The 13,211-nt window shown below is 35.9% G+C and overlaps 3 protein-coding genes across 3 annotated transcripts; 2 read left to right on the plus strand and 1 right to left on the minus strand.

Annotated features, from left to right (window-relative positions):
* Positions 1-2,403: 2,403 nt before the first annotated feature.
* LOC148587787 (putative E3 ubiquitin-protein ligase RHA4A) lies at positions 2,404-2,993 on the plus strand. Its single transcript, XM_088512822.1, has one exon. The coding sequence runs from the start codon at positions 2,448-2,450 to the stop codon at positions 2,991-2,993; it is 546 nt and encodes a 181-aa protein (XP_088368948.1). The 5' UTR covers positions 2,404-2,447.
* Positions 2,994-5,830: 2,837 nt separating this feature from the next.
* LOC132162140 (RING-H2 zinc finger protein) lies at positions 5,831-7,086 on the plus strand. The gene has a single exon (XM_059572401.2). It carries the CDS (start codon positions 5,997-5,999, stop codon positions 6,840-6,842), a length of 846 nt encoding a protein of 281 aa, XP_059428384.1. The 5' UTR covers positions 5,831-5,996; the 3' UTR covers positions 6,843-7,086.
* A 4,897-nt stretch (positions 7,087-11,983) lies between these two features.
* Positions 11,984-12,941, minus strand: LOC132166283 (Late embryogenesis abundant (LEA) hydroxyproline-rich glycoprotein family). The gene has a single exon (XM_059577079.2). It carries the CDS (start codon positions 12,833-12,835, stop codon positions 12,203-12,205), a length of 633 nt encoding a protein of 210 aa, XP_059433062.1. The 5' UTR covers positions 12,836-12,941; the 3' UTR covers positions 11,984-12,202.
* Positions 12,942-13,211: the final 270 nt, after the last annotated feature.

The raw sequence follows: 13,211 nt of genomic DNA on the forward strand, positions 1-13,211 counted from the left end.
TGATCTGCCTTGACTGGAGTTTCTATCTTGTCCTCTGCCCCGAGTCTCGAGGTTTAAAGTAGCACCAGAACAAAAGGCTTCATCCGCATCTTTTCTGCGAATTTCTTCACTGATAATCAAATCCCTGACGTCTTCATAGCTCAATTTACTCTTTCATACAGAGTTACTTATAGCCATCTTCACTGCTTCCCAGCTATTTGACAAAGATGATAAGACGATCAACGCGAGAACCTCATCAGAAAAATTAATTTCCACCGAGGACAATTGATTTGTGATGGTGTTGAACTCATTGAGATGATGTGCCACCGAAGCCCCTTCCGCCATCTTTAGGTTGAACAATTTTTTCATCAGATGCACCTTATTGTTAGCCGATGGCTTCTCATACATGCTTGACAAAGCCTTCATTAGACCTGTTGTGGTTTTCTCCTTTACAAAGTTGTGTGCAACTGATTTTGACAGTGATAACCTGATAACTGCTAGGGTTTTACGATCAAGCAGAGCCCACTCGCTATCATACATGTCGTCGGGTTGTTCTTCCAAAAGAGGTTGATGAAGATCCTTCCCATAAAAAATATCTTCAATCTGTACCTTCTAATACCCAAAATCTTTGCCGTCGAATTTCTCGATTCCCATCTTTCCTTCTTCACTTGTCATCGCTCCCATTCGAACCAACAGCTCGGATACCAGTTGTTAGGAAATTAATCCTATTTCTAAAACTCGTGAGATGCGAAAAATAAGAAGAAAGCGGAATAACAAAGATAGACAATCATACACGACACAAAGATTTAAGTGGTTTGGCTTAACAAGCCTATATCCACTAGCGGAGACGACCCGAAAAAAATTCACTATCAAAATATGAGTACAAGAGAGTAACAGGGCGAGAAAACCACTCAAACCCAAAGCCCCTTTTACACCCAATTCTCACTTTACCCAAAGGAGAATAATAACAAAAGGAAAAAAAAAAAAAAAACTCCCTTTTTCTTGGTGCTCTCACATTTTCTTTATCTCAATTGTTTTTGGCACACACTAAACACAAGGCTTCATGCCTTTATATATTGCACCATAGTAGGTTGTAGTCTCCTAGTACAAGTCAATTATCAAATTCAATTTCAACTTAGACTAGGAATTAGGGGTGTCAAGGCTGTTACGGTTAACAGTTATTGGCAATAACCGCTAACCGTAATCGCCTTAGCGGTTAGTAGATTTTACTAACCTCAACCGATAACTGCTTTTTCAAAATTGGGTTTTTTTTTGGGCTTTTTTTACACTCATTTTATTTATTTATTTATTTATTTTGTATTCTTAGTGTCTTCTTGGGCTCAATTGCTATAAAAAGAGCCCATATTGAAAAATAAAAAATATTTGACCCAAAATTTACATTTACTTGTACTTTAAAAAAAATTTCTTAAATATTAAATTATAACCGGTTAACTTTTTTTTTTTTTTTTTTTTTAAAAAAAAAACAACATATAAAAAAAAAAATCAACACAACATATAAAACAAAAAGTTCATAATTCAAACAACTATCACAACATATAATGATAATACATTAATACTTAAATTGTGTTTATAAGTAACACATTAATCATTGTTTAATCTAATGTCAATTACTTAATTTGATATTATACGAATCATATCATCATTGTACATTAATAATATGATTCACTTGAAGTCTTGAATAAAGTATTTGGATTGTCATTGAATCATATGATTAAGTATTGATATTATACATTTATATTATTCATATGCATATGTAGACTTATATAGACTTATAACATATATAGACTTAAAAGTTTATAACATACATTGGAAATAAGTCTCTAGATATTTAATTGTTGTATTAGTATGAATTGGTATACTTATGAGTTATGTCATATTATATACGTATAATTTGTTATTATATAATCAAATGATTTAATGATCAATTGATCATGTGATATAATCATATAAATTATAGTGATAATATATTAATACTCAAATTGTGATTTAATTATTTTTAAAAAAAATTGTGATTTAATGATCAAGTGAGTATATGATATAATCATATATAATACTCAAATTGTGACTTAATGATCAAGTGATTATGTTTTATGTATAAATATTTTTATAATTATAATTATAAAAATATATTATATAAAAAGACGGTTAGCGGTTACGGTTAATAAACCCAATAATCGCTAACCGCTAGGCGGTTATAGCAATTAGGCGGTTAGTAGTTAATACGGTTAAGCGGTTAGCGGGCGATTAAAAAACCGTCCGCATTCACACTTCTACTAGGAGTTCACGCGAGCAAAGAAATAGAATTCCAACATCAGCTAGGAGAAACTTCTCCAAGTAGAATTAGTGGGCCCCCGTGTGATGGGTGGCAAGTCACACCTAACAGATCCCCACCCATTTCAAATCACTCATCCACACAGCTTCTCCTTCATTTTTGTCTTCTCTGATTCATGGGTAACATGGGTTGGCCCTGTATTGGCACTAAATTTCCAAAGCTTAATACCTTAATCTCTCAAAGTGAAAACCTTTTCTGGGCTGTACCTGTAAAAGACATTTTCATACTACTGCTACTCTCGTATCTGCAGCGTCTGATCAGGAAAGTCTTTTGCTTTAGACGTGACGAGGATGATTTTCAGCCGGAGGATCGGCCATCTCCTTCGTTGGTGCCCGTCCCTTCCCACCTCACAGGCGAAGCAATCAAGAAGCAACTTCCTGTAAGAAGAGGAGGTTGTGTTATAGGCAAGGACTCCGTCTGTGTTGTGTGCATGAGCAACGTGGATTCGGGCGACGAGGTTAGAGAGCTTTGCAACTGTTGTCACGTGTTTCACAAGGAGTGCCTAGATGTTTGGATTGGTCAGGGCCAGGGAACATGTCCTTTGTGTAGATCCAATCTGTCGCCGGTCCGGCGAGAGGAGCTGGGAGTGGATGATCCATGGAGAATGGAGAGGATGGTTTACTTGTTTGGTGAGGATTATGTATTTATGGATACTCATTGATATATAAGGCCATTTGGGTACTGTAAACTTCATCAAATCTATAATAATTGAATTTGCAGTTATCCTAAACAACAAATAAATAACCAAAGTTTTGTTTTTTTGACGAAGCTTACCAAAAAATGTCACCCCCTCCCAAGAACTTTACATATGGTAGGAGTGGCCAGTGGGGATGGAAAGGGATTCTCTCCGGTTGAATTCAACGGAAGAGAAACTGATCCTTCGTTTAGAAGGATAAAATTGTTATTTTAAAATTTTTTTCTTTGATAATTCTACCCTCCATTTAAAAGGAACTAGCTCCTTTCTTCTTGAGGTGATACCGTGATTTTTTTTTTTTTTTTTTTTTGATATAGCAACACAAAAGGAAGAGAGAGAATTTGAACTAGTTACTTCCGCTTCATAAGATGTAATCTCCAACCGATTAAGGTACCCCTTAATTAGTTATCAAGAGCAGGAGGAAAAACTTAATTATATTATATTAATTTTGTGGATAATGTTGATAATGTTGACCGACGATCCACAAAGTTCAGGGATCCAATGGCTGGTAGCGATCCACAAGGTATTGACTCATCAAAACTATTATTTTTTTATTGTTCAAAAATTCACAAAACAATGCATCAAATTTTTATTTTTATTTGTTATAATATTATCCTTCCGTTAAATTTTGCTATTAAATTACGTAAGGGGATCCTAATCCATCGGTTGACAATTGCGACTCAGCTCCTCGTAAGGGTGCAAAGGCGGTTACGGTTAATGATTAGTGGTCATAATTGCTAACCGTAACCGCCTTAGCGATTAATAGATTTTATTAACCGCAACCGCTAACCGCTAGGCGGTTAGCGGTTAGTGAAATAGATAACCGCCCGCTAACCGCTTTTTTAAAATTGGGCTTTTTTTTTTGCTTTCTTTAGGGCTTTTTGGGCTTTTTTTTTGGCTTTTTTTTACCCTCATTTTTTTCTTGTATTTTTAATATCTTCTTGGGCCCAATTGCTATAAAAAGAGCCCATATTGAAAAATAAAAAATATTTGACCCAAAATTTACATTTACTTGTACTTTAAAAAAATTTCCTTAAATATTAAATCATAACCGGTTAACTTTTTTTTTAAAAAAAAAAAAAAAAAAAAATTCAACACAACATACAAAAAAAAATTCAGAATTCAGACAACTGTCACAACATATAAAAAAATATATAAAAAAAGTTCAACACAAAACATATAAAATAAGTTCAAATAAAACATTAAATGATGCAAATAAAACATTAAAACTTCATCAATGGTTAATTTGTAACAATTTTAAAAAAATTGTTACAAATGGTTCAAAAAATTCAAAATTGTTCAAAAAATGGTTATTATTTTTATTTTTTTTCAAAAAATGGTTAAATTTCTTTTTTCTAAAAAATATTCAAAAAATACATTAATACTTCAATTGTGATTATAAGTAACACATTGTTAAATCTAATGTCAATTACTTAATTTGATATTATATAATCATAGAGTCTCATTAAATTATATGATATGATTCATATGATTAATTATTTAAATTCTTATCATATTTACTTGTAATCTTTTTTCTTTGAATTGAACTTAATATCTAATGGTAAATGGTAATGTTCCTAAATCCTAAATTCCTAAAGTATCTAATAATGCTTTAATTAAATTGTAGATGTGTAGTTATAAGTAATATATTGTTTAATTCAATTGAATCAATTGTGATTATCATTGTACATGAATCATATGATTAACTTGTAGACTTATGACTTATGTCATATTATATATGTATTATTTATTATTATATAATCATACGATTTAATGATCAAGTTATCATGTGATATAATTATATCAATTATAGTGATAATATATAAATTACTAAAATTATAATGATAATACATTAATACTTAAATTGTGTTTATAAGTAACACATTGGTCATTGTTTAATCCAATGTCAATTACTTAATTTGATATTATACGAATCATATCATCATTGTACATTAATAATATGATTCACTTGAAGTCTTGAATAAAGTATTTGAATTATCATTGAATCATATGATTAAGTATTGATATTATACATTTATATTATTCATATGCATATATAGACTTATATAGACTTATAACATATATAGACTTATAAGTTTATAACATATATTGAAAATAAGTCTCTAGATATTTAATTGTTGTATTAGTATGAATTGGTATACTTATGAGTTATGTCATATTATATATGTATAATTTATTATTATATAATCAAATGATTTAATAATCAATTGATTATGTGATATAATCATATAAATTATAGTGATAATATATTAATACTCAAATTGTAATTTAATTATTTTTTAAAAAAAATTGTGATTTAATGATCAAGTGATTATATGATATAATCATATAAATTATAGTAATAATATATTAATACTCAAATTGTGATGTAATTTTTTTTTTTTTTTAAATTGTGATTTAATGATCAAGTGATTACATTATATGTATAAATATTTTTATAATTATAATTATAAAAATATATTATATAAAAAGGCGGTTAGCGGTTACGGTTAGTAGACCCAATAACCGCTAACCGCTAGGCGGTTATATATAGCGGTTATGCGGTTAGCGGTTAATGCGGTTAAGCGGTTAGGTGGTTATAACGGTTAGCGGTTAGCGGGCGGTTTTTAACCGCCCGCCTTTGCACCCCCTCCTCGTAGTACACCGTGGCTTTTTCTTCCTCCATTTTCTTTTCCTCCAAACAGAGCACTTCTTTACCTTGTTGAAACGACGTCGTAGATTTGAATTGCCAACTATGACCCAAATGACCAAAGAACCAGAACAAAAGGAATATAAGAACAGAATATAACCTGATCCCAACTTCTTTTTTCCCGGAAAACCCCTTTCCCCCATCCTCCCAATTCTTCGTCTTCTCAGTAATGGACCTGAACCTCATACCACACCAAAACCCGTTTCTGCACCTAATAACCCATCACAACCCAGTCCCCACCAATCACAGCCGTACTTGACATGTCACCACCGTTACCACCACTTCAACCAATCACAAGCCGCCACATCACCACCCTCCCCGAACTCTTCCTCACGGCCCTCTCCATCTGCTGCTTCCTCTTCCCCTCAAAGTCTTGCCCTTTCCCTTTCCCTTCCCGCCCCCGCCGATTCCTGAAAATCTCCACCATGTCCCTCCCACCGCATATTCTCAAAACCCACCATAGCCATAGCTTCACCACCCCACAGTCCCTCTCCGAATGGCTCAAGCCCCGCTTGTCCTCCGACTCATTTGCCTCCTGGGGCGTCAAACCGGGCACCAAGAACGTCCATAATCTCTGGCTCGAGCTGGCAGAGGGCGAGACCTCGATCGACGATTCCATCCCTCCGGTTCGCACGGTTCAAGTCGTTACAGTCCGAGTCATCGACAAACATAACCGGGTCCTCATCGAGACCCGACAGGAGCTGTCAGATGGTAGTTCGAGGGACCGAAACCGGCCGTTATCGGAGAAGATGAAGCCGGACGAGACGCCCGAATCAGCCGTTTATCGCGCGGTGAGGGAAGAGCTCGGTCAGATAATCAAAGGATCGGTGGGCGATTCAGAGAATGAAGGCGCTGTGAGGATCGTTCCGGGGTCGTACCAGAAGAAAGTGGAGGAGAGGAATTCGGCCTCGTATCCCGGTTTGCCGGCTTGTTACGTGTTGCATTCGGTAGACGCGGTGGTTGAGGGATTGCCGGAGGGGGAGTTTTGCACGGAGGAGGAGGAGTATCGGGATTGCGAGGAGAATTGGAGAGCAATGGCTGGCGAGGCAGTGTCAGTGAAGAAGCATTATTGGGAATGGGTTAGTGCGGATTCGATAAAATCTTGATGTTGGTTTGTTGAGTTGAGTTGAATTTGTTGGAGTTTAAGGCATGACAAATTTTGCGTCTTGTTTACTTTTTCATCTTTTGTTTATGTTTGGCATTATAAGATTACGTTTCTTCTTGTTGTTGATGATGATGACGATGATAATGTATATATGAAGGATTATTAATACATTTTATAGCAAGGGGAAGTGCTCGAATGGATTTTGAGATTAATGTGAATATAGCCTCTGCGCAAATTTTTATTAATGTCTCTATCTTTTGGATTATGTGATTGTGGTAGTTGCTTAAGTTACAACTTAGTTGCTTCGATTTAACTCCATGTTCTCTTTCAATTTGGATCCCAAACTGAGAGAGGCAGATTCTTTGTTATGTGTTCTTTGACAATTAAATATTTGAAAATCTAGAAGTGAATGCTTGATTGAGGTGGATTTCTTGTTTATGAGTGATTACGAGGGAGTTATGGCTTAAGTGTTGATGTAGGTAAATTTTGGGGAGAAGTTTCAAGTGGTGATAGAGTGATGGTTGCAGGGAATGTTGGCAGTGGCCAATGCTGGGATAGGGTACAAGTGCTAGGGTAGGATGATAGTTGTGAACTGTTAATATAATATAGCAGCTCAGTAGCTAGAGGGGTAGAGTAGTGGAAAGGAGAAAGTAGTGTGAAGTGGTACAATAACTTTTGTATAGTTAGCTTATGTTAGGTTTTAGAGTTGGTAAATTCAGTGTCAAAACAAGACAAGTTGTAAGATTTAAGTCTAGGGTTGATTCGATGGAAATTCGGTTGTGGAATATATCGTTCAAACAAGATGAATCTGGTTCAAATGAGAATGTGCATCAAGTTTTTTACAAAGTTCTAAAATGCCTCAGTTGCAATCATGATCGCATCCAATTCGAATGCAGTCTAAAAGACACTTCCAATAAGCCTTGATTGTAGTCTCATTCAAAGCCTGTTTGGATGAGAGGATGTCATAATGCCTCGATTGAAGTGTTGTTGGAATCCCGTTTGACCATCTCTTGAGAAAATTGTAAAATCCTAGATCCCGTTTTAAACCTTATCTGACTTAACCTAAAACCTTGGGTTTTTTCCCAATCTATAAAAGTCTCATAAGTCACGAATTTCATAAGGCGGAGAGACTATTTTTCATTCGTCTTGGAGAGGTTTCTAAACACCTTTGAGCCTTAAAGAGTTTAATCCTTCTCCTTCGTTGTTATCATTCAAACCACATAAAAACCACCAGCCACTGGAGTTCTAGGTTGAAGCGGATGGGGTTTGTTTGTAAAGGTGACGCACAGGGGCGGAACCAGGATTTTGAGTGTGGGGGGACAAATTTCCGGTTAGACTTAGGGAGCTAAGGGATTCTCTTAAATCTGCAGTGGTGTCCCTATGGGGAGCCGAACGATCAAAGCCACCAAATACGTGAATGTCGTTTTGTAGTTGTACGGTGGGATCCTGAGCCTTGGGTTTCGCCTGGCCTGTGAAACGAGGGAAGAGTTGAGAGTTGTGGAGGAGGTGTTTGAATGGAGAGAAACTGAAATGAGAGGGAAAGACACAGGGGAGGGTATCTTCTCCTCAAAGATAAATGGTAAAAGGAATAAAAAATATTTTTGGTGTTACAATGCTGAAGGATTTTTTGGTGAGAGAGACAAAGAGTTGAAGATTTAATGAATAAAAAAAAATTTTAGTGGGGACAACTGGCTGGAGAATATTTGGTGAGAGAGAGTGGGCTGAAGATAAAATAATAAAAAAACAATTTGGGGGGACATTTTTCAGTGATTCGAGGGGACAAATGTTTAGATTTTGAAATATATATATACATATATATATAAAATACATACTGTAGCAAAATTTTCAAAAGTTTTGGGGGGACATTCGTCCCCCCACCTACACACGTAGGTCCGCCACTGGTGACGCATATAGAAGAAGGTCAGATGTTCTAGAGCTACTGCAGTGGGAGGTAAACGGGTCGTTTGCCGGAGTTGCAAATTGAGTCTTGGGAGTTACAAAGGTTTTGTAAGTAAGATCAATATGTAACACAAGTCTTCTATAGTGGATACCTTTGGGGTTGGCTAGCTCCCATAGTAGTTTTACTTTTGAAAAGTTCTTCAAAAGGGTTTCTCTTCGTCACCAGATCTCTGTCTTATTTATTTTCAGCTTATTTTGATTGTAGTGACAATAACTATGGTGATTAGATTGATGGTTGTTTTGTTTGGTAAACTGTGTTTTCAACAACTTGGGTCTAAATCAAATTTTTTCAGCTTCTATGCATGTAAATTTGATTTTGATGGAGATAGATGTCCTTCATTTTAAAACTTTATGATAATATCAAATAGAAGATCCAAAGCTGCAATAACAGAACTGGATGTAATAAATTAATTTTATGGTGATCAGAACAACCTTCCAAGCCTGTCGCCTTGTCAACTGAAGTTATGAATTTGATGAATATCCCAATCTTTAAGGCATAGTTTGTTCATGAGGTCTTCAAACCCATGCTTCAAAATCTGAAGTTGATTATAATAGTTTCCTGTTTTCTGTGTGTCAATCTTAATTATAAATCCAAGAGTATATTTACTGGCTAATGGCATCTAGATTATGGTGCAAACTGCAAGTGCTTAGAAGACCAGATGACCCTCTCCTATGAAGCGCTCTGGTACCCTTGCAGAGCATTTTCGTTGGCATTCTATGATGCTTCTGGTTTGGTAAAATTGATTTATGATCATCTTCCGCCCATTGGCTGACTACAATATTATCTTGGGTAGCACAACCTTGACTTGATGTTTCTCTAAATACCCACGTACGAAAGTGTCTAATATCGGAACTCTTACTGTCAGCCATAGCCATACCATCTCTTACAAGTTAAAAGCACTCATTTTCCCGTGAAAAACCTTCCAATGGACCAATATTATCCAGTGCTAATCCCACTAGCTATAATTGTAGTCTCTTACAAAGTTAAACATTCATTCTTCCTTGAAAACCTCTCAATAAGAAATGGGGGTAGGATATTATCAGACAAACTCGTGGCCTCTCACCCCATGTCTTACCATTTGTTCATGTTTCAAGTTGCTTAACATCAGCAAACCTTGCTTTCATATTTGAAACAGGACATACTCTTGGATTAAAATAGTTGCATATTGGTGTCATTTTTTTTTTCCTAGTGTTTGTTTCATTGTAGATGGGTAAAAAAAGCAAGTTGTCTAGCGTTAGACACGCGACTTCTTGTCGTTATGCGTTTGACAAAGTCAATTTTTCAACATGGGAACTGTCACTGTCATAAACCACAGCCTTGCACTTATTTTTGTCCCTAAGCCACATTGACAGGCAAATGTTGGGTGATATCTAAAGCACGATATGGATGGGAAGTCTTTTTTACTGTAGTTCCTTTGTTGCCTGCTTTTAGATCAATATACTTGCTGAGACGTTGGAGGTTGTATTATAGACATGGCTTGAAGTCTTCACTGTTAACTAAAATGCTTTACAACCTTGTATGAACTTGTATCTAATTATGCTTTTGTGGGCCAAACATATTGAAAATTAGACAAATTTCTTTTGAGGTACAGGAATTGGAATTGGTGTTACTTGTCCAATTAGGGCTTTGTCCTTGGCTTGTGGGTTGTGCTGGAAATTTCATTGTTGTACTCACTGTAAAGAGTAGGGTTTTCCTAGTTGGTTAGTGCAGTTTGGGTGATGCAGGGGTTGTAATTGTGGATAGAAAATTATACTACCTTTTCATAAGCAGTTTTCTATTGTTATGAATTTCTTGTTGAATATTCAGCTATTTTATTCCTATTGTAGGGATATATATACCAGGTAAAATTTCACTTGTTTTTCATTTCCTTAAAAAGTTCTTTTACTTTTGAGATTTGTGGCACTAGATTTTTTTCCCATCTTATATATACTTTTCTTTTCTGATTTTCTGAAAAGCGATGGTGATCAAAGTGTTGCTTTTCATATCTTTTTCTTTTTTTTTTTTCACGTCTTGGATAATTGATTGGTCGCCAAATAGTTGCGTAACCTGGACGCTTGTTGGCGCAATCCACTGACTAATTTGGTACGATTTGCCAATCAGGGACACCAAAAGAGATAAATGTTAACTTTTCAAGCTCAAGCATCTAACATCCATAGTAATTCTAGAAATTATATTTTTATCTTTCTACCATTTCACTTTTACTTGATATCTCATTTTACTCAAACTATTAATCAGTTATTGATTTTATTATTTTTCTTATAAAAAGTTAATCCAAAAATTAATTGGTGCTAATGTAAATTGTGTTTTCTAACGTGACTCTGTATCGTATCATACAAGCGGTTGCCAAGACCTTTCTTGCTCTCTTTTTTTGGTGGGTGTCTCAATTAATCTTTGAAAGGGAATTTTCTGCCAGAAAAGTGGCATATGAATTGCCAACACTCAAAATCTTTACGTTTACCTTTTATTGGAAAGTGGTCCTTTGGTAATTCGAACAGTATACCATGTATGTGGTAGTATCATGGATGAACCAGTGCTCTCATGCTTTCTGCCAATGTTGCATATTTAATTAATAGAAAAAAATAGAATGGAATAAGATGTTTTTGGAAACAAAACTTTTTTTCGTTTTTCAGTATATTCATTTCAATCCTATTCTATCTCCTTGGGTATGGTTCAAAAGCAGGCAATGGAAAAGAGAAAAAGATTCAAGGCCTAATGGGTGTACATAGGGATGCAGTAGCAGTGAGCTATACATGCATGGGGGAGAATATTTCCATTAAAGTTTAATGTTTAAAGGTGAGGGATTGACATGTAAATGGATATTCCTTAGCCAATGAAGCAACCATTACCACCCCCCCACCCCCTTGTTTCCTCCTTCCTTTCTCCTTTGGAATCTCCTCCGACACTAATTCTATCCGTCAACATCTTTTTTTTCTACCCATGATCATTTTGGTTGAAAACTTTTTACACGACTTACAAATAATCTTATACCTATGTTTTGACACTACACGACTTGAACTCGACATAATACCCATTGCCACCTTTAATAACAGCTGAAGAAGCAAAGGTGGAACAACACACCCCTCATCCTTCCACTCTCAAAATCCCACTTAAAATTAACCCACAAAAGCCTTCTTTTCTCCTACTCTTTACCCATCACATGCAAAGCAAAACCAAAGCCAGAATGATAGAAAAAAGAAGATAAGATAACAAGCTTTTCATATTCTTTCAATCTTCCTTATAATCGCAGCTTTCAATCCTATCAATCATAACCAATATACAACACTTACAAGCAGCAATCCGTAAACAGCAAGCAATTAAGGCCATTGAAAACCAAAGATAGAGATAAATTAAGGACTCAGTACTAGAGAGCTGAGGCTAATCATGTTAGTAATTAATTAAATTCAAATAGAAGTAGAACACTGAGTCCCCTGCTTTGTAGTCAGAGGACCTGTTGGGATGACTGGTCCGAAAGCAGTGACTGCAACACAATTAACATTTAACCGGTACCGGCCGGAAACCCAAGTTCCGACCTTCCATCGGAGCTGCCCGTTCACCTTCAGGTTCACAACTAGTTTACCTGCCGTTTGGTCACGCCCAACTTCATAACCAAAAGATGGAGCCACAGGCAATCCTGCTCCGACCAAAGAGGCTGTCAAGAGATTGCTGTCTTCATGTCCTTGGTAGAAGTGAGGAAGAGAGGTGTATGTTGTAATCTGCTGTCCCTTATAAGCGGCGTAAACTTGCATCTCATCGTAGTAAATCCCAAGTTTCTGATTTGGGTTCTTGGAAAGGATGGTGAGTTGGATGGAGGAGTTGAGAAGGTGAGGGCCTGAGAGGTTGAGTTGGTAGATTTCAGCTTCTTTCAGGGTGAACTCAGGCTTTGTGGGGCGCAAGATGAGCCAGATGAGTAATATGAGTGAGAGGATGGTGGTGAATAAGGTGGAGAAGAGAAAGAAAAGCTTCTTGTAGAGCTTGTCAATGTTCAGTCCTTTCTTGGCACAGTGTTTGGGAGACTTTATGACGACTTGAGACATTTGCAGGAAGGAAGCTGTAGAGAGAGAGAGAGAGAGAGAGAGAGAAAGAGAGAGGTGAAGAAGAAGAAAAGAGAGTGATGAGGAGAAGTTGACAAGGCTAAGGAAGAGGAGGTGGTGGTGTTTTATAGCAGAAAGCAGCAATTATTTTGCTCTATCATGCTTTTGACTGGCAGATACTCCTTGTGGTGGGAGGTGGGAAATAGACATTTGCTTCTAAACTTCTGGAATTTATTGATTAATCATGCATCTGGACCATTATATCATTCCTATTATAATGTTTTTTTTAGAGAGTTTATATAGAATCTACTTGACTAAATAAATTGTGTTATTCGGCTATTTATTTGAACAAGTAAATTCTATATAAAATTTCATAATT

The sequence above is a fragment of the Corylus avellana genome, chromosome 2 (assembly GCF_965113065.1).
Source record: "Corylus avellana chromosome 2, dhCorAvel1.hap1.2, whole genome shotgun sequence".
NCBI classification, from domain to species: domain Eukaryota; kingdom Viridiplantae; phylum Streptophyta; class Magnoliopsida; order Fagales; family Betulaceae; genus Corylus; species Corylus avellana.

Bases quoted from the DNA above. Each gene is read 5' to 3' on its own strand.
- LOC132166283 (XM_059577079.2), bottom strand. From the start codon at position 12,835: ATGTCTCAAGTCGTCATAAAGTCTCCCAAACACTGTGCCAAGAAAGGA.
- LOC148587787 (XM_088512822.1), top strand. From the start codon at position 2,448: ATGGGTAACATGGGTTGGCCCTGTATTGGCACTAAATTTCCAAAGCTT.
- LOC132162140 (XM_059572401.2), top strand. From the start codon at position 5,997: ATGTCACCACCGTTACCACCACTTCAACCAATCACAAGCCGCCACATC.